The 24,586-nt window shown below is 38.2% G+C and overlaps 1 protein-coding gene across 1 annotated transcript; it reads right to left on the reverse strand.

Moving 5' to 3' along the window:
• Positions 1–1,023: 1,023 nt before the first annotated feature.
• On the reverse strand, positions 1,024–24,266 carry LOC311071660 (adhesion G-protein coupled receptor G2-like). The gene is made up of 11 exons (XM_084096125.1): positions 24,137–24,266; positions 23,892–24,054; positions 21,991–22,128; positions 21,620–21,733; positions 21,497–21,533; positions 21,309–21,406; positions 8,926–9,053; positions 8,535–8,792; positions 8,192–8,279; positions 2,445–2,728; positions 1,024–2,200 (listed from the first exon to the last, which is right to left on the reverse strand). The coding sequence occupies exons 2-9, from the start codon at positions 24,024–24,026 to the stop codon at positions 8,231–8,233; spliced, it is 957 nt and encodes a 318-aa protein (XP_083952251.1). The 5' UTR covers positions 24,027–24,054; positions 24,137–24,266; the 3' UTR covers positions 1,024–2,200; positions 2,445–2,728; positions 8,192–8,230.
• Positions 24,267–24,586: the final 320 nt, after the last annotated feature.

Here is a 24,586-nt window from a genome sequence, read left to right on the forward strand (position 1 = left end):
TTAGCCCCCAAATAAATCAAAATATCAGTCAACAAGACTCATTCTTCCCACTGGTTGCACTGGTGCATCTTACTTTCTCAGTTGGTCCCACCTAATTTCAATTTGGTCGCTCTCTTTTTTTTATATTAATTATAATGAGCTTACATGAATAGCGCTTTGACAGATTTTATTTTGTTTTTCCTTTTGTATTCAAAATATTCACAAACTTGTCAGCTATGTAAAAAGCTGAAGCTCCACTTCATAATCACTACTGCGCATACTCTGGCTCTGAATGATGTAATCGACAATGACCGTTACTGAGATATTTGGTCTTCATTTTTGATGTGCTCTCAATCTTTTTTACAGTCTATGAGCAGCACACAAATAACTTATGTGCATCCCAGGAGCAGAATGATGTGCCTAAAGCAATATGACTCAGTGTAGAGTGCTGCATATTGAAAAGTTCAGGGAGTATCTGGCATGAAGCGCAACAGACGATCATCAGCCACAGCAAATTCTGCTTTTGTCGAAACATAATTCCCAAAAACTGCCTGATAGAGACACGAGAGTTGAATTTTCTTTTCAACAGATTAGTAATAAATCTTAAAGCATTTCCTTATTTCATTCTTGAGATTAAATGTCCACAGTCCAAGAGGAGAGAGTTTTTTTTTTAATCACATATGAAGCCGTATGATTATGATCCATAGCTCAGAGCCGCTGAAACAATAACAAAGTTAATTTGTATACATGAAAATCAGGACTATTTGGGTTTTATTAACTGAATTTCAGTTTTTTCAGTGTCTCGCATTTTCCATAATCAAATATGTTCCACATCCGTGTGTTTGAGCAAGCAAATATCTGAATCCACAGGCATGCGACATTAGTTTCATCCTGAAGATGTAAATTTGTTTTCTAAAACAGGTTCAGTATAGTTAGTGTCTCTCTGATATGCATAAACATGGATTATAACTCCATAAATCTAACATCAGTAATATTCAGCACAATTGAATCCTTCCACAATAACAGACGGTTTCAGTAACGATCATCACAAATATCTGTCATTTATTTTGAGTGATTTCAGTAAAGTTGCCTTTTAGGGTCATAATTTAATGTACATACATAATTTTAAACAGTTCTCACTCATTCAGAAGTGACATTTGTCTTTGGTGAAAATTTTATGATTTTGGTTAAAATACAGTTTCCTCTTAAATAGCAGCTCAGTTTAAGAAATCAGTCTAACATAGTGTAAGAGACAAAGACACCTTAAACCTTGTGAAAATGAGCAGGCATGAGAGAGAATCTAAATCCAAGGAAGTTTAATAAAAACACAAGGAAACAGGGAAACAGAAGGGAATTAAGCAAACTCATACAACGACGGACAAGCCACGAGTGAAACACAAGCACTATATATACACAGACAAACGATCTAAACAAGATAACAAGCGGGCGTGGTTAAATGGGAAACACCTGGGGAACTAAATCAACATGATAACATGATAAACTTCAAAGCAAAGCACACAACAGGAAATAACATAAAGTCCACAAACGCACAGAGAATATTTGGCAATTATGCTAATTTTAAATATTTTCCACAGCATTAATGCTGGATTGTACGATGGTTGTGGTTGAGCTGGAGCTTTCTAGAATCAGAAAGCCATCAGAAATATGGCTTAAAGCATAAGTCTAGATGAAAACGGCATTATAATTATTTGAAACAAAATAATTTTTACTACATGTGTACAACTACATCAAGAAACAATGAATGAAATAATATTCTTTGCACAATTTAAACATTCAAAAGTCAGTCGAACAAAATATTTAATAACTAGGGTTACAGTTACCCTGAACTTACAATACGAGAAAAATACAACTTGTAAAGTAGCTTCCAGTGATGATGCTCAAGCATGTGTTAAATTAACCTTTGTTTAAAATGTCTTAAAAGCTAATGATCCCAGTTATGATTCCATTATGAGTTCTCACCATACAACATCTTAGACACAGATTATTATTTAACACGACTAGTATTCTGACTTTCTGCTGTTGACTTAATAGCTGTCTGAGAGACAACATGGTTTTCTGTCTTAAAAAGACTAATTCTAAAAATTTTCCACAGCATTGGATTGAACGATGGTTGTGGTGGAGCCGGACCTTTCTGGATCATCAGAGAAATTACCTTCTATGTCATTGTGAATGTTGTAGTAATACAGGAAGAGGAAAAACCCTGAAAAAAATCATAGAACATTTATTCTGCTAATTATGCCTCCTCAAATACATTTCACAGATTTAAAGTTGTTTGCATGATTTTTTTAAACTGTAACCAATAAAAAAATCAACTCCCATTGCAACACTTATAATTATAATTATATATTTTGAAAAAATGGTGAAAGTGAAAATAATTAAATCTGTTGTAAAAATAGAAGCATTCTACTAAACCAAATGTAATGATGCATGTGATTGTTTCTCACCCTGAAACGAGTTCAACACAGTGAAGATGTAATATGAGGGAATGAGCATCGGTCCATAACTGAAGAACGCCACAGCCCACGTCAGGCCGAAGAGCAGGAACAAACTCAACACTATCATGAGCTGCTTTCTGAACGTCTTTATTTTGCCGTCAGCCGCTCTTATGTGTCGGGCTTGGAAAATTTTAGTGACGATCATGATGAAGATTCCTGTTGTGAAGATGAAGACTAAAGCGTAGTAGCCAATGTTCACTATGTAGTGAATTAAAATATCTGTAATCCAGCACCTATAATTAGAAGAGAGTGAAATATAATTAAGACAATCAGAAGGCACTTAAAGTGCCCCTAATATGCTTTTTCAAATATTATCTTTGATGTAGGGTGTCATAGAGCTGTTTGTGAAGGTAAAGAGTCTGCAAAGTTTCACAGATAAAAGTGCAGATAAATGGAGTTATTATCTCCTAAAAGAAAGAAACTATACTGAACTGCCTGAAACGAGTCGTCAGTAATTTCTTTTAGTTTGTATAGGGTAAATACTTATATATATATATTATATATATATATTTATATTATACTTATAGTTAAATCTGTCAGTAGGTTAGTTGTGTATAGGTTTACAGTGTTTTTTTACTTCATTGTTGTATGTCTGTATTTATGTAGCACCGTGGTCCTGCGAGGCACGACATTTCGTTCCACTGTATGTCCCCACATGTAGCGGAATGACAATAAAGCTCAACTTAACTTAACTTAACTTAATTCCAGTTTCACTTCCTTCTGAACCTAAGTAGGTTTTAATGCCTGCCAGTGTTGTCAACAATATTTATATTTTGATATGTATCGATTCTGAAATATTAGAAACTGTTCCAATACTTCTTTTCTGCAGTATTGATATACCGATACTACCTGCGTGTTGTCTCTCTCTATTCTTTCCGACGGCGAATTGACACACACTGGTCTCCTCTCACTCACTCCTCTCATTCTTTGCGGTTTAATAGTGCTTATATTGCGCAAAAGCGCATACCTATAACCGATGGCGTACTGATCACACATAAAGCCGCCTCTCAAACAACTCGCAAGTACCAAATTGACTTCTTTTTGAAGGCTTATTGTGCTTAAACGATCAAATAACACACAAATGTCAAAATGCCCGTCTTGCAGAGTATTCAGATAAATACAGTTTTGGAACGTAAATAGTTAAGAGAAAACGCATGTTGTGCAACAGTATATTGGATCTTTGCATTAGCTCTTAAAGTGACAGCAGCCTAATAAACCTGCTGCTGTCTGTTTTATTAGTTAATCAAAGAACAAAAGACAAAGAGAAAATCACTCAGTGCACTTGACTGAGTAACTTTTGTTGCTTTAATTGTAAGCAATAATCTGTATTTAAATGTTACAATGAAAACTATCCAGCGTTATTTTACATTTGATTAATTACTGTTAGATGCTACTGTTAGACTACTGTTATTATGTCACGGGGTGACGAAAGCCGAAACTAAAAATAAAAAGCCGGTTCCGGGGATACACGCCTGCTTAACGATTCCGCTTATCGGTTCCGCTCGTTCAAATGTGACACGACGTCACACACGTGCTGCGTTGTTTTGGTTCAGAACGTAGCAAACACTATGAGCAAACATGGCATCGTGGCAGAAGCGCTCTGACCGTGTCCTAACTACATATGACGTAACTCAATAGCCTAATCCAAATGAGCACTGTTAATATTCCAAAAGGCACAAGCTCTTCCTTAACTGTTTTCAGTCTGTGTTTTTAGTTTTTATGGCACATAAATGGCAGTTTTTTTTTTTTTTTGTCCGGACCAATGAATGTGAAAATTATCAATTTCCTAATCCTAAGGCACTCTTCTTGATAATCTTTCAAAGGCACACACTAGCGTGCCGTGGCGGTTGAGAAACACTGCCCTAGGCTATAGGTCCCTGGACTTTACTTTGAGAAGTAGCTCACCTACTTTTAGGTTTGTTCTGAGGTTGCTACACATAATTTGTGTATACTCTGTGCTGTGTCTTCTGATCAGATATTAAAGCAAGTTAATACAAACAAATTTGTACTTATTCCCTCACCCAATAAGAATCGATAAGAGAATCGATAAGGAATCGGATCGATAAGCAATATCGATAATGGAATCGGAATCGTTAAATTCTTATCAATTTAAAGCTAATGATGGTAATCGTTGGCAGCTGTGCTTGGAAAATATGTAGCAGGCGATTGGACTAGGAGGGAAATAAAAGAAGCTGACGCTGGAGAGAAAGGGAAGTTGGGGGAGTGAGGAAGGATCGGTGGAGACGCAGCAGAGTCACAGCGAGGAAGGGACTGGAGGCAGAGAGACTGGATTCATCCTGAGATAAGTGCCTGGTTATTCTGTATCATAATCATTCTATGAAGAAGTACTGCGTTGACATACTGCTGAAGTTCACGATCCTGTCTATTTTCTGAAGATGGATGTTTGGAAATGACACAGCAGTGAGAACCCTGTTTGTATCAGCGCACGTAGAGTTCATCTGTTGAGGCTGTCGTCTGGGCTTGCACTCTGCCTTAATGATCTGAGGTTTGTGCATGCTGTGCTGGGTTTCAATTATCACGTGTGAATTGAGTGTGTTGTAGTGCATATACGAGTGTGGGACGTCGCAGAGTGTATGGACGACCAGCCTATAATCCCTTGGCGAAGCTTGAAGAGCCTGTTAAAGCTGCAAAGTATACTTACCCTCCTCTTCGCCTGATTCCATTGAAGAGGCTGTTAATGCTGCAAAGTATACTTACCCTCCTCTCTGTCTGAGTCCAGTAAAGAGCCTGCTAAAGCTGTGAAGTATACTTACCTCCCTTCTTTCTGCCTGAGTCCAGTGAAGAGCCTGCTAAAGCTGTGAGTTATACGTACCCTCCATTCTCTGTCTAAGTCCAGTGAAGAGCCTGCTAAAGCTGCGAGTTATACGTACCCTCCTCTCCGTCTGAGTCCAGTAAAGAGCCTGCTAAAGCTGTGAAGTATACTCACCTCCCTTCTTTCTGCCCGAGTCCCGTGAAGAGCCCGCTAAAGCTGTGAGTTATACATACCCTCCATTCTCTGTCTGAGTCCAGTGAAGAGCCTGCTAAAGCTGTGAAGTAAACTCACCTCCTTTCTCTCTGCCTGAATCCAGTGAAGAGCCTGCTAAAGCTGTGAGTTATATGTACCCTCCTCTCTGTCTGAGTCCAGTAGAGAGCCTGCTAAAGCTGTGAAGTATACTTACCTCCCTTCTCTCTGCCTGAGTCCAGTGAATAGCCTGTTAAAGCTGTGAGTTATACGTACCCTCCTCTCCGTCTGAGTCCAGTAAAGAGCCTGCTAAAGCTGTGAAGTATACTTACCTCCCTTCTTTCTGCCCGAGTCCCGTGAAGAGCCCGCTAAAGCTGTGAGTTATACATACCCTCCATTCTCTGTCTGAGTCCAGTGAAGAGCCTGCTAAAGCTGTGAAGTAAACTCACCTCCTTTCTCTCTGCCTGAATCCAGTGAAGAGCCTGCTAAAGCTGTGAGTTATACGTACCCTCCTCTCCGTCTGAGTCCAGTAAAGAGCCTGCTAAAGCTGTGAAGTATACTTACCTCCCTTCTTTCTGCCCGAGTCCCGTGAAGAGCCCGCTAAAGCTGTGAGTTATACATACCCTCCATTCTCTGTCTGAGTCCAGTGAAGAGCCTGCTAAAGCTGTGAAGTAAACTCACCTCCTTTCTCTCTGCCTGAATCCAGTGAAGAGCCTGTTAAAGCTGTGAGTTATACGTACCCTCCTCTCCGTCTGAGTCCAGTGAAGAGCCTGCTAAAGCTGTGAAGTAAACTCACCTCCTTTCTCTCTGCCTGAATCCAGTGAATAGCCTGCTAAAGCTGTGAGTTATACGTACCCTCCTCTCCGTCTGAGTCCAGTAAAGAGCCTGCTAAAGCTGTGAAGTATACTTACCTCCCTTCTTTCTGCCCGAGTCCCGTGAAGAGCCTGCTAAAGCTGTGAGTTATACATACCCTCCATTCTCTGTCTGAGTCCAGTGAAGAGCCTGCTAAAGCTGTGAAGTAAACTCACCTCCTTTCTCTCTGCCTGAATCCAGTGAAGAGCCTGTTAAAGCTGTGAGTTATACGTACCCTCCTCTCCGTCTGAGTCCAGTGAAGAGCCTGCTAAAGCTGTGAAGTAAACTCACCTCCCTTCTCTCTGCCTGAGTTCAGTGAAAAGCCTCGCAGGGCTTGAATCCATGCTGAAGCCCCGCAGAGCCATTGAATCTGTGCTGAAGCCTCGCAGAGCCACTGAAGTGAGTTATCCGCTGCTGTCCAGTCTGTTGCCATTGTCGAGTCCTGTGACAGAAAGAACTGAGCCACCACTGACCCGTCCACTCTTAAAGGGATACTTCACTTTAAAATGAAAATTCTGTCATCATTTACTCACCCTCAAGTTGTTTCAAACCTGTATGAATTTCTTTCTTCTGCTGAACACATAGGAAGATATTTTGAAGAATGTCAGAAACCAAACAGTTAACTGGAACCATTGACTTCCATAGTACTTTTTTTTTCCTACTATGGAAGTCAATGGTTCCAGTTAACTGTTTGGTTTCTGACATTCTTCAAAATATCTTCCTATGTGTTCAGCAGAAGAAAGAAATTCATACAGGTTTGAAACAACTTGAGGGTGAGTAAATGATGACAGAATTTTCATTTTAATGTGAAGTATCCCTTTAACAGTCTGTGCTGAAACCTCGCAGAGCCACTGAGTCCGTGCTGCAGCCCTACTGAGCCTGTGGATTCAAAGAACGGAGTTATTACCAAGCCCTCGCCATCTGGCACCGTAGCCACCCGGGCTATACTCACCTTTCTGTTGTCTGCGTTGGAGGAAGGGAACCAGAGTCCACACACAGTCACTCAACCTCGGGGGAAGAAGCTCGCACCCTTTTTAGAGACATTCATTTTAAACAAATAAATAAACGTGTTAATTTTCAAATTCTTGTTGTGCGCCTTTTCTCTGGTACGGGGTAGCTCCTCAAGGTGATGTGGTAGTTCGGGGGTGTCGGTTGGCAGGCAGTGCCTCCACACCTCCGGCTTGGGCGTGACAATTACAACAAAATTACCCAAATTATCAAAGAATTATGAAATAAAAACAAATTATTTGTATGGCGGTGTATATATTTTCCCTATGATATCAAATATCGATATTCTACAAGGTATCGTATCGAAGTTGGAAATTCCAGTATTATGACAACACTAATGCTAGCCTATGGTCTCCATTGGCTGCCGGCGAACAGCGTCTCTTGGCCCCGCCCTCAAACACTGTAGTTTATCTGAGACTGGAAGAGTTTGGTTCGTGTTGTTCATGTTGAGAAGACTCTGTTTTCTGCTGCCAAGGCATATCCACTTTGATGAGACTGATACGGTAAAACCCACGCCATTGTAACTGTTCATATCACTGTTTATCAAGAGCTGAGATTCAGATATGATAATAAGTGTTTGGTTTCTGACAAATCACAGCAGACTGGGATGTCTGACCAATCAGAGCAGAGCAGCTCACAGAAAGGCGGGGTTTATAGAGACTGAATCCTTGATCGAACTGTTTTTAGACACTGGGAGAAAAGAGCTGATGCTGCACTGGATATTATAAGAAAATTAGTTTTTATTTTTAACCTGGATCCATGTAAACCTATTGTAGGATACTCCAAAACAACATTAGGAGCATGAAAAGTTCCATAATAGGGGCAAAAAAAAAGCTTCATTAATTAATATATTTGAGACATCAAAAAAACGTACATTTGTGTTTTTCCAGATGTTGCGTTTATAGTCATTGTTTTATATCCTCCTATTGAAACAACAGCTACGACTATCGGTGCCGGAAACGCTGAAAACACACAGAGAACATTTTCATTACTTGAAATAAACTTTACCTTAAAATAAAATATATAGCCTATATAAAAAACATTTTCTTTCAGCTAGTTGCCAAGGAAAAATTTCTCATATTCATTTAATTTAACTAATTGTACTTAAATTACTAAAATTCATTAAAATAGTTTACAGTCTGACTTGCTGGGTTTTGTTTTAAAATAATTATTTCTTAAGGCAAAAGTATAACAGGTGTTTTGTTCATTTAACTCACTCCAGCCGAACACGGTGATCTTCTTCATGTAGTTTGTGATGGTGACGTTCTGTCTGATGAGCCATATGAAGAGCTTGAATGAAGAACCAGGTGAATGTAGTCAGCATGGAGTAATGCATGAGCAGCGCTATGAAGACACACGCAGCCTTGTCTCCTGTGTTGGCGACGCTCTCGTTTGACAAAAAGGATAAATTCAGGAGAAACAAAGCCACAAACATGTTGATCAAGATCTTCGTGGCCTGATTTGATTTGGCTTTTCTGTTGAAATATAAAAACTATCTGTATTTGTAACATGCATTTATGCATTTAGCAGATGCTTTCATCCAAAAGAGGATCAAAAGCAATTAGTCAAAAACTTAAAGTAACTATGTTATATTTTAAGATACTTTACCGTAACAGAAAATGCATGAACAGAGCGACGGATAGAAAAAACATGGAGATGCCACAGCCGATAGAAGTGATGAAGGTCAATGATTCTACATACTTTGCTGTGCTGTTCGTATTTACATCTGGAGGAGACTGAGCAGAGAAAACACAACAGAAACACACAGTTGGATTATTTTAACACCCTTTGTTGTTTGTTATATTAGTCAGCTATTTTCTTTATTAGTATTTAGCCTTAGTGTCAATCCCAGGCCTTCCCCAAGGAGTCATGAGAACGATCACAGAGGCACGGTGCTCAGCTCGGAAAACAGACCCTGCTAAATGCAATACATTGGCAGTTCTCACATTTCTGCAGGGAATGTCTATGTGTCGGCCATTGCAGTGAATCATGCCCCAGTGCCAGGCAAGTTGATTGGGAAACACGACTGGGCAATATGGCAAACATTTAATCTCGATCATTTTTTCCCATATTGATTGATAACGATATATATTTCGATATATAAATTGTTAATGCTGCCAGCTTTAACATAGTATCCCAACAATGACAGAAGCCACAACAACTAGAGGGTTCGATAATTACATTTTAAAGTATAGTTTATTAACAAAAACAGATTACACATTTGGCATTAAAATATTAAGAAAACAAAGGTTGTGACATGAGGTAAATGAGATTAAATGTGCAAAATGTAAACAAAACTATTGTAAACCAACATTTGTAACACTTACAGTTTGACTGTTTTTAGAGGTAGTTTAAATGTGCAAAATGTAAAAATAACATTTTTTTTTTTTAAAAGGGGGGGGGGGGTGTAAAAAAAATCTTGCATCAAAATAAGTGTATTATGAAAACATTTTAGTAACTAAAAAGAATTTTATTAGGTTTAGTGACAACATTTCAATTTCTTGTAAGCTTTGTTTTTTTATTATCGCTTGACCCAAATTTCACGATTTCAATTAAATTCTTGTATACTTCAATATTGACTCGTTTGGATAAATATTAGGTACACAAGATGGGTGTTAATTTTTCTCAAGAATTTTTTTTAATGCGTTTTTTTATTATAATAACTTTATTTAATGATATAAGTAAAAATATAATAAATATGTAATATAGTACACATATTTAGCAAAATACTCTCTATAGCTCTTTTTTCTAGCCAACTAACGTGCTAGGCTATATTATGGTCATTAAATGGCTTTCCTGAGGTACAGTAAATGTTATGTGACAATTGTTCTCCAGCTGTTTTCTTTCCATGGTTGAAAAACACTGATTGATCAATATTATGTATGAGGAATATACATTTCGGTAAGTTTGTACTGTATCTTTCAACATTGTTCATTCGTGTTTATTTACTATTAGATAGATATGACCGGTTCAAGTTATGCCAGGGATCTGTCATGTCACATTTACTAGTGCCAAAATATTGTTTGAATTTCATAATAAAATTGACCGAATCTGAATTTTTTTTTTTTTTCGATCATAAGTAACCTGCTCTGTCTTGTCTGTCGGTCTCAGTGTCCTCTTTGCTTTGCATTTTTCTCTGCGTGAGAAAATGGATGTGTGGCGTGAGAGCGTGTGAAAAGTGTCAATTGTGTGAGTCTCATGGTGAATGTTTGAGAGTTGGTAGCCCTGACTGAATTCGTGCCACCTTTTCTGTTGACAATTTCATCATCTTTTTTTTTTTTTTTTTGTCTTTCTTTTTATCAACATTTTTTATTTTATTTTTATATATATATAAAAAATAAAAATAAAAATAAAAAAAACCCAAAAAAAACAACAACAGACACATGCTCAACATCTCAATGTCCAGTCAAAAGGAGGGAGAAAGGGGAACCCACAGAAGTCACTCCTCCATACAATCACGTATTCCAAAGAGAAAGCACTGCCAAGCATCAATGGTAGAAGGCTTGGCCCCATTGATTCGTGCTGTTGTACATTCACAAGACACTATTTGCAGGAGGCTACGGATCCAATATGTTTTCCCACACATATGCGGTGTAAACCAGTTCTGTATTATGGTCTTTTTAGCAGCTGTAAAACCAGCAAACAACATTTTTTTTTGCATCAAACTTATACAAAGACCAGAATCATCATTAAGACATAAACATGGGTTAACTGACCAATCAATTTGCAGTAAGGATGATAAAACCAAGTTTACATGTGTCCATAGACTGACAGTGATAGGACATTCCCAAAACATATGCAGAAAGGTACCTGATGATGTAGTATTACATATATGGCAGTTGAAATTCGATTGTAGCTTCATTTTTAATCTTTTGTAAGGAGTTATGTATGCTCTATGAATGACTTTGAAGTGAATAAGACGATGAGCCAGATTTTTAGATGTTAAACTGAGATTAGACCACACCCTCTCCCAGTCGACAGATAGATTAAGGTCAGATAATTCCTTGTTCCAAATAGTTTTAGCAGAAAGAGGTTTTATAGTGTAATCAAGAATCTTATTATATATTTAAGGAAGCAGATGGCCGACCAGCAGTCCCGCATAGGATGAGAGGAAACAGGAGAGGACCAAGGAACGCCATACGCTTTGAGAGCAGAACGTAGTTGAAGAAAGACAAAATATGCAGATGCTGGTAGACAAAATTTGGTTCTTAACATCTGAAATGAACATAGGCCCTGGTTATCATAAATATCACCGCATGTGTTTACACCTAAAGAAGACCAAGAGGGTTGGACAAATGGGCGATTTCCGCACACAAAATTAAAATTGTGCCATAAAGGTGTACTATTACAAAATTTGAAGGGTCCTCCTATCCGACGTTCAACCGTTTTCCAGATTTTAATAGAGTTGGCCACAACCGGACCAAATTTATAATTATCCCCTTTTTTTCCTGTACCAGTAAATAAAATATCTTGTAGTCTATTTGGTTTAACCTTGTCAGCCTCAATCACTCTCCAAGAAACTGTAGATTGAGGATCAACCCAAGTATGAAGAGCCTTAAGCTGAAACGACCAATAATACAGTTCAAAATCTGGTACAGCCAGTCCTCCTGCGCTATTAGGATGTTGTAATGTGGTAAGTTTAATTCTGGGGCATTTATCATTCCAGACAAATTTTGTAATTATGGAGTTGATCTCCTTAAAGTAACCTGGAGGGGGAGAAAGCGGTAGCATAGAGAAAAAAAAATTAAATCGAGGTAACAAATTCATCTTAACAGTGGAGATTCTTCCTTGGAGGGAAACGTTAAGATTCTTCCATCTTTGAATGTCATTCTTGACCTTAACTAAAATATTATTAAAATTGTCACTGGCAATCTTATGAATGTTTTTAAATATGGTAATGCCCAGATAAGTGAAAGATTCCTTAATAGGGATAAATGAGGGAAGAGAAGAATTAACTTTAACATTGTTAATTGGCATTAATGCAGATTTGCTCCAATTTATTTTATATCCTGATAGACTACTAAAATTATCAAATTCCTTAATTATACTAGAGACTGAAACATCAAAGTGTTCTAAGTATAGAATAATATCATCAGCGTATAACGAAATACTATGATTATGATCATGAATCTTAATCGATACTTCAGACTTCCTGATGGCTTGTGCTAAGGGTTCAAGAGAGAGACAAAACAATAAGGGGGAAAGTGGACAGCCCTGCCTCGTTCCCCGCTGTGAAGGGAATGAGGGGGAAATAATATTACCAGTTATGACTGATGCTGCAGGTGAGCGATATAATGTCTTAATCATAGAAATGAAGTATTCACCGAAGCCGAAACATTGCAACACTGTCCACATATAATTCCACTCTAGCCTGTCAAAGGCTTTTTCTGCATCAAGTGAAAAGGCCGCACAAGGGGTTGGGTGGGAGTCCGCAAAGTCAAGAATATGAAGGAGTCGACGCATATTATCAGATGCATTGCGCCCCTTGATGAAACCAGTTTGGTCCTCCTTGATCAGACTATGAATTACCTTCTCCATACGAGAAGCAATAACTTTAGCATACATTTTTAGATCACATGGGATAAGCGAAATCGGTCTGTAGCTGGAACAATCTAACGGATCTTTCCCTTTTTTAAGAAGCAATGAAATAAGTGAAGTTTTTTGATCTCTATGAAATACCCCATGTTCAATTGCAAAATTAAATGAATTAAGCATAAGTGTCCCTACCAAATCCCAAATTTCTAAATATAGTTACGGGGGGAGACCATCTAGGCCCGGCGATTTGCCCTTTTGAAGGCTTTTTAGAGAGACATGGAGTTCCTCCAAACTTAATGGGGCCTCCAAAGATTCTTTATCCATCTGTGAGACCCGAGGCAGTTCCAATTTATCTAAATACTGCTTACAAATTGGTTCATCAAAATCTGTTTCGGCTTTATACAGATTTGTGTAGAAACTTTTAAATATATCATTAATTGCCACAGGGTTCGTGGTGACCTGATCATCCGATGATTTTATTGCGCTAATATATGCCTTAGACTCGCATTCTTTCAACCTAAGGGCCAATAAATGACTAGGTCTCTCTGATTCAAAATAATATTTTTGCCTAGTCCTATGTAAAATAAATTCCGCCTTTGATTGTGAAAGCAAATCATATTCTTCTTTTAAAGAGGACAACTGTGCAGCCTGTAGCTCTGTAAAATGTTGTTTTTGTAGATTTTGTAATGATTGGATTTTATTTTCTAATTGTGTAAACTGGCGGGTTTTCGCTTTGGCAAGAGTAGAAGAGAAAGATGTACAGAAACCTCGTATGGCACACTTAGTCGCCTCCCACAGTTTTTGAGGATCCACATCAGAGGACATATTAATTTCAAGAAACTCCTTAATATATTCTTTTAAAGAAGTAATGAAAGTCCAATTACTTAATAATGATACGTTAAAGCGCCATCTAGGGGACTTGGCTCTAACATCGGAAAGAGGAACACTGCACAACACAGCAGAATGATCAGATAATAAAATTGGTAATATAGAGATGGAGGAATCAGACGAAATTAAAGATGGGCTGAGAAATATGTAGTCTATCCTAGAGAAAGTCTTGTGTCTATTAGAAAAAAAGTGAAATCCTTAGATTTAATATTCTGAATTCTCCAAAGATCGATTACGTTAAGCTCAGTGATAAATTTATTCAGTAATTTAGAGGATAAATTGGCTGTTGTATCAGATTGAGATTTATCTAAAGCAGGATTTATGACAGCATTAAAATCCCCACCCACCACTAGAGGGCAGTCAATCTGCTCAAGCAAAGTTTTGGAAATCTGTGACAGGAATGCACCGTCTGTCTCATTTGGACCATAAATAGATACCAAGGCTAACCTATTATTATATATTTTGCATCGGATAAAAACAAATCTACCTTTCTCATCATTACCAAGGTGTTCAATTGTTAAATTTAACTTCCGGTTAACAAGGATAAGCACCCCTTTAGTTTTATTTTGAGCGCAGGAAAAAGCTGCCAATTTGTAATACTTATTCTGGAAACGTGCCACGTCAGATTGCTTTAACCCTCTGAGGTCTGAGCTGTTTTCTGGGCCCTGGAGGTGTTCTGACATGCTCTGACATTTGTGCTTATTTCTGTTACTTGTGACATTTTCATGGCTAAAGTCTAATTACACTGTATTCAGCACAAACTCTGCTACAATAATATATCAGCAGCATGTATGTAAAAGTTTGTAGTTTTGAGATAATGACATTTATGCGTGGTTTTTGAAAATACAAAAAAAAATTCTCACTGAAATAAGGCCATGAAACCCATACTGATTATTTCTTCACAAGACTTTTGAAAATTGTATGACGTAGCCTAGAATATTTGCTGCAAAACTATGTGAAAATCACCCTGACTGCTCATTCAGATAAGACAATATATTGATTTAAAAATTTTACGACGTGTTTTGTGTGAAAAAGCCTTATGCGAGAGCTCATTAATATGTAAGCTTTTCTCACCTGAGAAAGACAAAGAACCTCCCCTAACGGCCCTATTAGGAGCTATCAGGCCCCTATCATTCTGAGCAACCTTGCACAATACTGTAAATGAGGAGATTTAAAAAATAATGGCTTTTAAATTGTTTGGATTTATTTACAACACAACATAATCCAAAGATACACAACAAATGCCAAAAAAGCACTTCAAAGACAGAGACCTTTGTGCCATTCCTAAAAACATTGTACATACCTTTCATTTCCAAGATTTTCACTTTACCATGTTCACGTACTGAGACTCGTGAATGTTGAAGTCCTCAGTGGCATCTGGGACCTGAAAAAAAAAAAAGTGAACATACTGATATCAAGAGAAAGGCCTGCACGATTTTGGAAATAAATATTAGATTTTTCTGGTTAAAATTGCTTTTTAAAATTCCTTTTTAAAATTCACAGAATACACACACACACACACACGTTTCCAACGATATATAATATAATGAACACCAGGTTTGTTGTGCCTTGTAGGCATAAGGTATATGCGCAGTGCGGATAAAATAATAATAACAATAAATAACCTATAGCAGCCTATAAATCTTCCAAAAGAAGCTAGAGAAAAATATATTGATTATCATGTTACTTCAAATGTTTCCATCCGTTATGATGATATGAAATGAGATAATAATAAAAACATGAAGCCGTTTGGTGCGTTTTGCTTTCATCCAAAATATGATACATTCAAACGCGATCGCTTGCAAAATATGATACATTCAAACGCGATCGCTTGCAAAATATGATACATTCAAACGCGATCACTCTCAAATATAAAACATTATGGTTACCATAAACATATCTATGTTTGAGCAGATATCCACAAACACAGTAAACACATATGATACATTCAAACGCGATCGCTTGCAAAATATGATACATTCAAACGCGATCGCTTGCAAAATATGATACATTCAAACGCGATCACTCTCAAATATAAAACATTATGGTTACCATAAACATATCTATGTTTGAGCAGATATCCACAAACACAGTAAACACGGGTCTAAATATTATAATATTCCCCATATATCTAGCAACAGTTCAGCTGCAACGTGACATTTATGCAACAATAACAAACTAGGCTATGTAAGAATTTCTTACCTTATCTTTCTTGTCTTCAAATCGCGTTCTTCTTCTTCTGAGGTAGCCTAAATCCAATGTAAGCTCAGGCACGTCTTTCAAACTCGACGAAAAGTGAAGTGAAGTGTTTTGTTGTTGAGGTAACGAGCGCGTTCGCGTTCCATGTGGAGATTTGCATGTGAATATCTTTTGCGCGAGTAGGCGTGGCCAAATTAACTGTAATGAGCAAGCGTTTGAGAAGCTGGACATCTTGTTGGTTTTATACAAATTACTTAAACAGAGAATATTTGTTTTCGTTTTGAATCCGATCATTTAAAAGTACACACTTAAATGTTTATAAAGGTATATGGCTCATAAATGTGGGACAAGTATTCGCTGAGTTTTGTTTCAGTTTATAGACGTGCTCAAGAAAAAAAAGTTCACCGCGACGGAGAGGCAGAACGCACACCCTGTTTATTTTCTTTATTTTACAAAAGCACAATGTTTTGATTTGATTGTAAGTGGACACATACAAAAGGAGAAATATCACAGATTCTTTTTTTATATTTCTTTTTTCTGTATGACCATAAATGATGGAGTAATTTAAGTTTATAGTGCTACAATGTGGAGAAAATCCGGCAAAACGCGTCGGCGCGTTTGTCGACCTCAGAGGGTTAAATGTGTCTCTTGAATTAAGGCACAGGAAATAGATTTACGATGTAAATATTCTAACACACGAGTTCGTTTAACAGCAGAATTTAAGCCATTCACATTAAGTGATAAAATATTTAGAGTATGCATTGAATATATAGCGTGTAAACGTTGATGTATATTTTAGATACCAAACCTCCTAGATGAAAAATCCCTTTAGAAATATGGTAAAATAAACAAAAGTATAAATGTCTGTTGTAAAAAGTGAAAACAACATAAAAACATGAACAACCGACAACCTTGAACAAGGAACAACTCAGACCGCACATTACCGAGAACATAGGTCTGACTAAGCAACATAAAATAGTGATGGTTCGTGACCGATCCACTCCAACGCAGAACATGTCTCTCAAAAAGCTTGTACCGCCAAAACACATTTTTTAATTAAACCAACTCTCCATTAGTCCCCTCCAAAAGAGCAAAAAGAGGGATCAGTCTTGCCAGCAACGAGATCGTTGTACCGGATATAAAGAAACAATATCTCAGTAGTAGAGAGGAGAGAATATCAGTGAGAATATATCACTCTTTTTTTTTTTTTTTTGGTTTATCCAGCGTCCATGTCCATTCTGCCCTCATCCACTCCTAAGCAGCTGGGACCATGTTCATCCCGGCCATCAAGCTCCTCCTGCCGGGCTGGAGGGACAGCGGCCGCCGTTCCCCCGCGCAGAGCCGTGGCATACGTCTTCTGCTGGGACAGGGAGCTAATGAAATCCTCCGCTTTCTGAGGGGTATCAAAGCTTTTCTGTTCCCCTTTGTGCCGTAGTTTAATTACGGCCGGATAGATGAGGAAGGGTTGGAGACCAAGCGCTGTCATCTTCTTCAAAACCGGACCAAATGCCTTTCTCCTGATCACTGTGGCTGGACTAAAGTCGGGAAAAAATAGCAGTGTGACGTTGTTCTGTGAGCATTTCACCGGATAAGCCTGCCGAGCACCCTTCAGGATATCTGATCTGTCATGCCATCTCAGTACACGGAAGATGAGAGCGCGCGGCCGATCGGAGCCCCTCCCTCCGTCATATACGCGGTGTGCCAAGTCAATCTCAATATCACGGCCCTTCAGGGAAGGAATCCACTTGGAGATATTAACTCTAAGGAAACCAGCCGCGTCGGATCCCTCAGCCCCCTCTGGCAGCCCCACCAATCGTACGTTGTTCCTCCTGCACCTGTCCTCCATATCCGTCACCTTCTCTGTGAGTCGCTCAAGCTGATTTCTTAAGCCCGTGACTGTCCTCCTATCCTCACGTGCAGCTGCTTGAACAGAGTCAACGCGGTCACGTGTCTGCTTCGCCGCGGTATCTATGGCCTCAAACTCCTCTCTTAGCTCTTTAACAGACTTGTTGGTCGCTTGTATGTTTTCACGTAGTTCGCGTAATGCTGGAATCAAAACAGAGTCCATCGCTTCTCTTACTGCCGAATTCACAACCGAATTCAACGTGTTTTGCTGCTCTTTAAATGCTAGTTCGATGCGGCTAGCAATAGCATCGTCGAGGTCTTCTCTGGAGATGGCGGAATCTCTGAATTTTTTCTTCATTGGCGATTGCTCAATCTCTCTTTTCCGATCTCCTTTGTCTGCCTTAGCACTCATGACGGGTCCAATGCAGAGTGGTTCAAATTTTACTGACAGGATCATACAAAATATGGCAAAATGAGCGGAGCGAAAGACTAAGCCTGCATCGCCGTCAAAGGGTCACGTGAAACCCCCAATTTCATCATCTTTTGATAATAACTCAAGGTGAGTTTCACTTTCGCCACTGCTTCCACACATTTTCTGTCGTCCTCGTGTCGAGTTTGCTTTGCAAAGTGCAGTAGGAAATGGACTTTGACGTGCACTGTGCACATTAAAAGCTGCATGCTGATTGGCTGTTGTCGCATATAAAAATGTCCAGAGCTTATCATCGTTATCGACATAAATTTTATCGCGATTCAATATGATATTGTTTATCGGCCCAGTCCTAGAAACGCGACAAGTTTGCTTGTTAAATTCTTTAGAGGATATAGGAGGCTGAACCCTCCACACACCTGCTCGGTCCCATCTTGGGACCTCTTCACAGTCCATAGGGCCTTTCGGGGTCCTCCCTTTGAGCGGCTCTATTCTACTGACTTATGGTCCCGCTTGGTAAAGACTAACCTCTTGCTAGCACTAGCGTCAGTCAAGCGAGATGTGTTTACAGGCTCTTTCTGTAGAGCCTTTGTGTCTTGAATTTGGTCTTGACAACTGTGAGGTTGTCCTTAGGCAGAGGAAAGGCTACATGGCCAAAGCTCTTTACACCCCTAGAGCGCAGGTGAAAGCGCTATCAGCACTTCCGCTCACAGGAGACAAGCAGGCACCTCACCCTCTTTGTCCTGTAAGGGCCTTTAGGGTGTATACTGAGCCCTCTGGCCAATTTTGGCATCAGAGCAGCTGTTTGACAACTTCAGAGGGCGCACTAAAGGTCTGCCAGTCTCGAAGCAAAGACTTTCCAGGTGGATGACTTTTTTTGCCCTGTTGCTCTGTTGATTTATGCCCATTGGGGATTAGGGCAACACTCCATTAGAGCAATGGTCTCCTCCTGGCATTGTTCAGCAGGAATTTCTATCACATACATCTGTGCGGCCGCCGGCTAGTCCTCGCCGTCCACCTTCATCAGATTTTACAACCTTGGACATTCCTGCCCTACAATCACGGGTGTTGTCAGTTTAAGGTCTATGTAGCAGGCTCTGACCAAGGGTCTCGGGTTTGATCTTCCTCTGTTTTCTTCCTCTTATGTTTGTTTCTGTCTTTTCCATCTTTCCACGTGCATTTATGCACAGCTGTTTGGGTTTCGCAATCAGTGCATCTGCTCGTTTGTGCTAACATGTCTCCCCTTATTGCTTGATTTCTCAGCTGCATTTATGCTTCCCTTTCCCTTTGTTCTCTGCCAGTATGTTCTGTACCTTTTGCTGGTCACTTGCTGTTTTTTTCTTTGTTTAGTAATTTTATTTGGTTTTGTTTTCTTTTGTCTCACATGTTTTTCTCTGCCCAGTTGTGTTGCGGTTCCCTGTTTCTCTCCAGCATTCTCTGGTCTTGGACTGTTCTATCGCTGCTGATCATTAGGACTTTTCCTGGTACTGGACATGGATTAAGCATTGCATAGCTTGCCCTGATACTACGCTGCCCAAAGTGAGCTGTGCTAAACCGCTCCTCAGTCAAAAGATCTACAAATAGATAAGATACAAGTAGGCATTTCGGCACGACTTTATAGGCAGCCAAGACCGCCCTTTCTGGTGGACTAAAAGTCATTTTCTGTAAAAATTCACAGACGTGGACCAATCAGGCTTAAGAATTCTGAGAAACCAGGTGTTTTCCCCATAAGCGTGAGATGACTGATGCAGTGCTTGTTCCTATTATCTCAGGGAACCGAGGATATGTTGAGTAACCATTAACGTTTTGCACTAAGGAAACATATCACACATTAAAGCACATTAAAGGGATAGTTCGGGCCAAAAATGATATTTAACCCATGATTTACTCACCCTCAAGCCGTTCGAGATGTGTATGTCAATCTTTTTTCAGACGAACACATTTTCAGTTATTTTAGAAAATGTCTTAGATCTTTCAGTGGTTATAATGTGAAGCTATGGGGTCCACCTCCTTCAAGTCCCAAAATGATTCGGCACTGTTTTGCTAGGAGTGTTATGTTTGTCTTTTTATCCAGTATCCATTTAAAAAAATATCAGTTGATTAATCGATTATCGGCAAATATGTTCAAACCTAATTATTGGTATTGGTAAAATCCACTACCGGTCGACCTCTAATTACCATAGTAAACATGGTAAATATGACCGTTTGAAGAAATCAGACAAATCATATAAGCTATCACACAATCATGTTTTTATTTGATCTGTCAGTATGTCTCGTCTCTTAATATCGGACTGTCTGATATCCATATTTAGCCACTAATATGTCATAAAATTTAGAGAGCTTCCTCTGCTTCTCTGACTGAAAATATAACTGTATTGGAGAGAGTGCCAAAGCTCCTCAGGTCGTATTTTTGGTGGCATTTTTGTAGAAATGATCTTTCTTTTTTTAAATGTGATGTAAACTGTCCTGTGACTAAACAAACAGAAACAGACGCAACTGAATAAGTATGTGTGTCCTCTTTATTTTGTGAAATAACGGTAAACCACTTTATTTCTGTGTGACTAATGTTCCAATCTTGACACAAATAAATTCATTATGATCAATGTATCACTTTTTATTGTAAACCTGTGGTAAAACATTTAAGCAAACAACAAAAATGCCAGCAAACGGACGCTTTTATTATGTTTGTTTGTTTTATGTTCTCGCTAGTTTCCAGTGATTTTCTTTCTGATTAGTTTTCTGATAAAACTTCCATTTGCTTCATTCTTTTTTATATATAGGCCTAACAAAAACAAACTAAATTATATATTTATCATTGTTATAAAATGTTGCACTCTTTTTAATGCACTTTTTTTGTTGTTTTTTTGTTTTTGCCATACAAAGTACGTTACATTTAACAATTTATTTATTTTAAGTTATATTCAGCTTTGTTGGTATAATATCTGCTGGAATGTTAAAAAAATGTTCAGTGTTGTAATTGATTTTTAAAATTTTCTTTAGTGATCTCATACAAGTTCACTTGCATACACTGTAGATGTAAAAGACTCTGATATTGATTTCATGGGTTTTTTAAATAAAACTCTGAGAAGCTTCTCACCATCAGCACTGCAAAGAACGTCAGATGTGAACACGAGCACTTTATGGTGTTGTTGTTTTTTATTGTCTCACAGCCGGACGTCGTCCATGTAAGATTTCCTTTGAAGAAAAGAGAACGAGGAATTAAATGTATAACATAAATTGGGTTTGTTGATGGGAACTGATCAACACAGCCAAAAGTGAATTTACCTTTGCCATCCCAAGAATTGCAGGACGCCTTACCGACCTGTAAGAACATTTTTGATTATTATTTTGCTTTCATTGTCTTTAATCATTATAAAAAACTAAGTTTCACATCAAAACATTCATTACCAGATCTTTCTGTGTAAAGAACATTTCAATATTGTTGGTAAGGTTGGAGATATTGGCCCTCATCGTTATTCCATAAACCTCATCGTTCAAAACAGTGTCATTTTTAGTTTCATCCTAAATGTGAAACCATACAAGAATAGAGCAAATCAAATATAAACGTGTAAGTGCAATAGATCAACCAAAACTGTCTCGTAAAGTCCAGCTCTTCTGAAGTCAACAGATTTTTGTCATGATGGGAAAGAAATTAGTTTAAAAACATTTTTTGTGTATCATAGAATATAATAATTGTGATAGAATTGTAATTTTTGGGTAAACTGTCCCATAAACATAACATCAAACATGGAATTTTACATTTTTTTAATTGTGAGTACCTTTCCCATGTTTTTGAACCGTAGAACTCCAAATAACGCACTGCCATTGTTTTCCAGTCGTGATTTATTAAAGGCCTCGCTGGGAATCTTTACAGACCAGGGAATGTCTGTCTGCGGGTCACTTTGACAATCTGTAACCTGTGGGGGGGGAGAAAAGTCCATCTGTCCTTTATCAGAGTATTTTTATTTTAGATTTACTTCTTTTACATTTACTTCCAAAGCATAATGTCTTACTTTTTACTGCAATGCATTTCATAAAAAAATTTGTAGTTCCTTGTTATTTTGAACTGGAGATTTGTGTCTGAAAAAGTTCTGCGCTTGATCTACTGACGATGCACAAATAAGAGAACACGGACACAGCCGAATCATTTCAATTTTGACTAGGGCCGCACGATTAATCGCAATGAAACTGCACACGATTTGGCAAAAGTTGTGATAAGTTTATTCGCAGATTGTCAGTGCAGCTGCTGATCGTTAGTAAATGCTCCTTCTGAACACCAGAGGGCGTCTCATACACACACACACACACGTCAAATATGCCCCGCAGAAATATGATAACACATCATTCTAGGAAATCACTATCGGGCATCATACTATCTGTAGCTGAATAAACAGAAGATTGAAACGCTTTGATTAAACATGACTAATAAACACACGACTGCGTTATTCTGTGTAAGAAGCTCATCATCTCACGAAGGAGGAGCTCAACTGTCGTTATGAAGTGAGTTTGGAGTAAAAGTATGTTATTAAATGTTGTCTTTTGTTGGACAAGAGGTTCATATATGCTTCTCATGTTTGAAAAGAAGTTTGACGCGTTTTGCTTTTTCAAATCGTCGCTGTCGGGCAGAATCCTCGCATCTTCAAAATCATTATTTTTCAGGAAATAAAAAATACAGCATATTTTTTGAGTTATTAAACATTGTATCGTTAAAGTTGGTATTATACCTTATATTGCTATCTTATAGTGTTGTGTACCAACATTAACACATTTCCCCAAAATCGGAGATACAAGATTTATGAATTGGGAGCAGAGAGATACGAGGTTTTACGCTGTCATTGATTAGAATGGTACGGACACAGACGTCGCTGCTGTCAGCAGTGTTCATCAAAGTCTGCGGTCGCGTTGAGCCTGACAGATCCTCGGAGCTTAATTGGCGAGCGTGATGCGCGAAAATAAATTACTAATGCCAAATTTGAGCATTTATTATTGTAAATGAAAATCATATTTCGGTCAGGACTGACAGTTATCTGTAAACTAATGCTGTAAAAGAGCGAGCTGTTTAAGACCATTGTATGAAATGCTTGAAAATTTACATATCCGCAAGTTTGCATAGTGCTCTTCTAGGGCTGGGCGATAAATAGATTTTATCGATTAACTCGAATGTGTAGTTTACGTCGACTTGTTTGAATGAGTATCGTTTTTCTCTTTAAAGGGATACTCCACCGTTTTTTCATATTAAACTATGTTATTCCCTTAACTAAGACGAGTTGATACATACCTCTCTCATCTCAGTGCGTGCACTTAATCGCTCTAGCGCGCGGTGACACACTGAAAGCACTTAGCTTAGCCCAGTATATTCAATGGTATCTAGCAGCAATGAATTTAGAAGTGACCAAACACATCAACGTTTTCCCTATTTAAAAACAGTTACACGAGTAGTTATACGACCAAGTATGGTGACACAAAATAAAACGTGGCGCTTTTCTAAGCTGGTTAAAAAGGATAACTATAATGCATGGCGTAATAGCACTTTTGGTAGTACTTCGACTCGGCGCAGTAAAAAGTCACGCCTGATCCTCTTCCTCTCACTTCTGTCAATAGTGGGAAGAGGATCAGGCGTGACTTTTTACTGAGTCGAATTACTTCCATAATTTGAAGTACTTAATAATTCAAGTCTTACGTTTATACTGCTCGATTCTGAAGAGTAACATGTGTCTCTGGTTTCTGTGTTTTTGGCTTGTATGTGAATAAGACCAATAACATCCCCAATGACAATGACTTTTTCGCTTATATTGTTTTTTTCCATGTCTTCCATCGTAGTCTTCAGATTGTCCAAGGTTTCTCTGCAAAATGTAATAATCATGCTGTATTCTGTAATAAGACTTTTAATTTCAAAATTCTCTTGGACTGTAACTGCAAACTTACGATGCTTTTGAGGCATCCACCACTTTTTGTCCACAAATGTTTGTCGGATCATTTGGTATCTTATTGCAGGTCACACACGTCCATCCACTACTGTTTAATCTCAAAACGTATGTGCTTCTTTCATTCCCTGCAGCACCTTTTGCACACAGAAAAAAATATGGGATAGATTTTATTTGTAAATGTGTGCCCAGTATATTGTGATTTGTAATTTCAGCATTATAATATATAATAGCATTGTAATTTCATCATTTTAGATGCATGTTCATCACTATTCACATATTTATTATTAGGGCTGGGTAAAAAAATATTGATTTCACGATTTTAATCGATTCTCATTTTTACAAACCGATATCGATTCTTAAAAAAAAAAAAAGAATCGATTAGGCTAGTCCTCCTTTCTTCAGTTGAATGGAAAATTGTAGCGCGCATCCCATCCAATAAATCACAATA

The sequence above is a fragment of the Abramis brama genome, assembly GCF_963993115.1.
Source record: "Abramis brama genome assembly, chromosome: 21".
Taxonomy (NCBI): domain Eukaryota; kingdom Metazoa; phylum Chordata; class Actinopteri; order Cypriniformes; family Leuciscidae; genus Abramis; species Abramis brama.

Coding starts and splice junctions, on each gene's coding strand:
- LOC311071660 (XM_084096125.1), bottom strand. CDS start 24,026: ATGGAAGACATGGAAAAAAACAATATAAGCGAAAAAGTCATTGTCATT. Junction 22,129..23,891: donor CAGAATCGAGCAGTATAAAC/GTAAGACTTGAA, acceptor CCCCCCCCACAG/GTTACAGATTGTCAAAGTGA. Junction 21,534..21,619: donor TCTTTACACAGAAAGATCTG/GTAATGAATGTT, acceptor ATGTTCTTACAG/GTCGGTAAGGCGTCCTGCAA.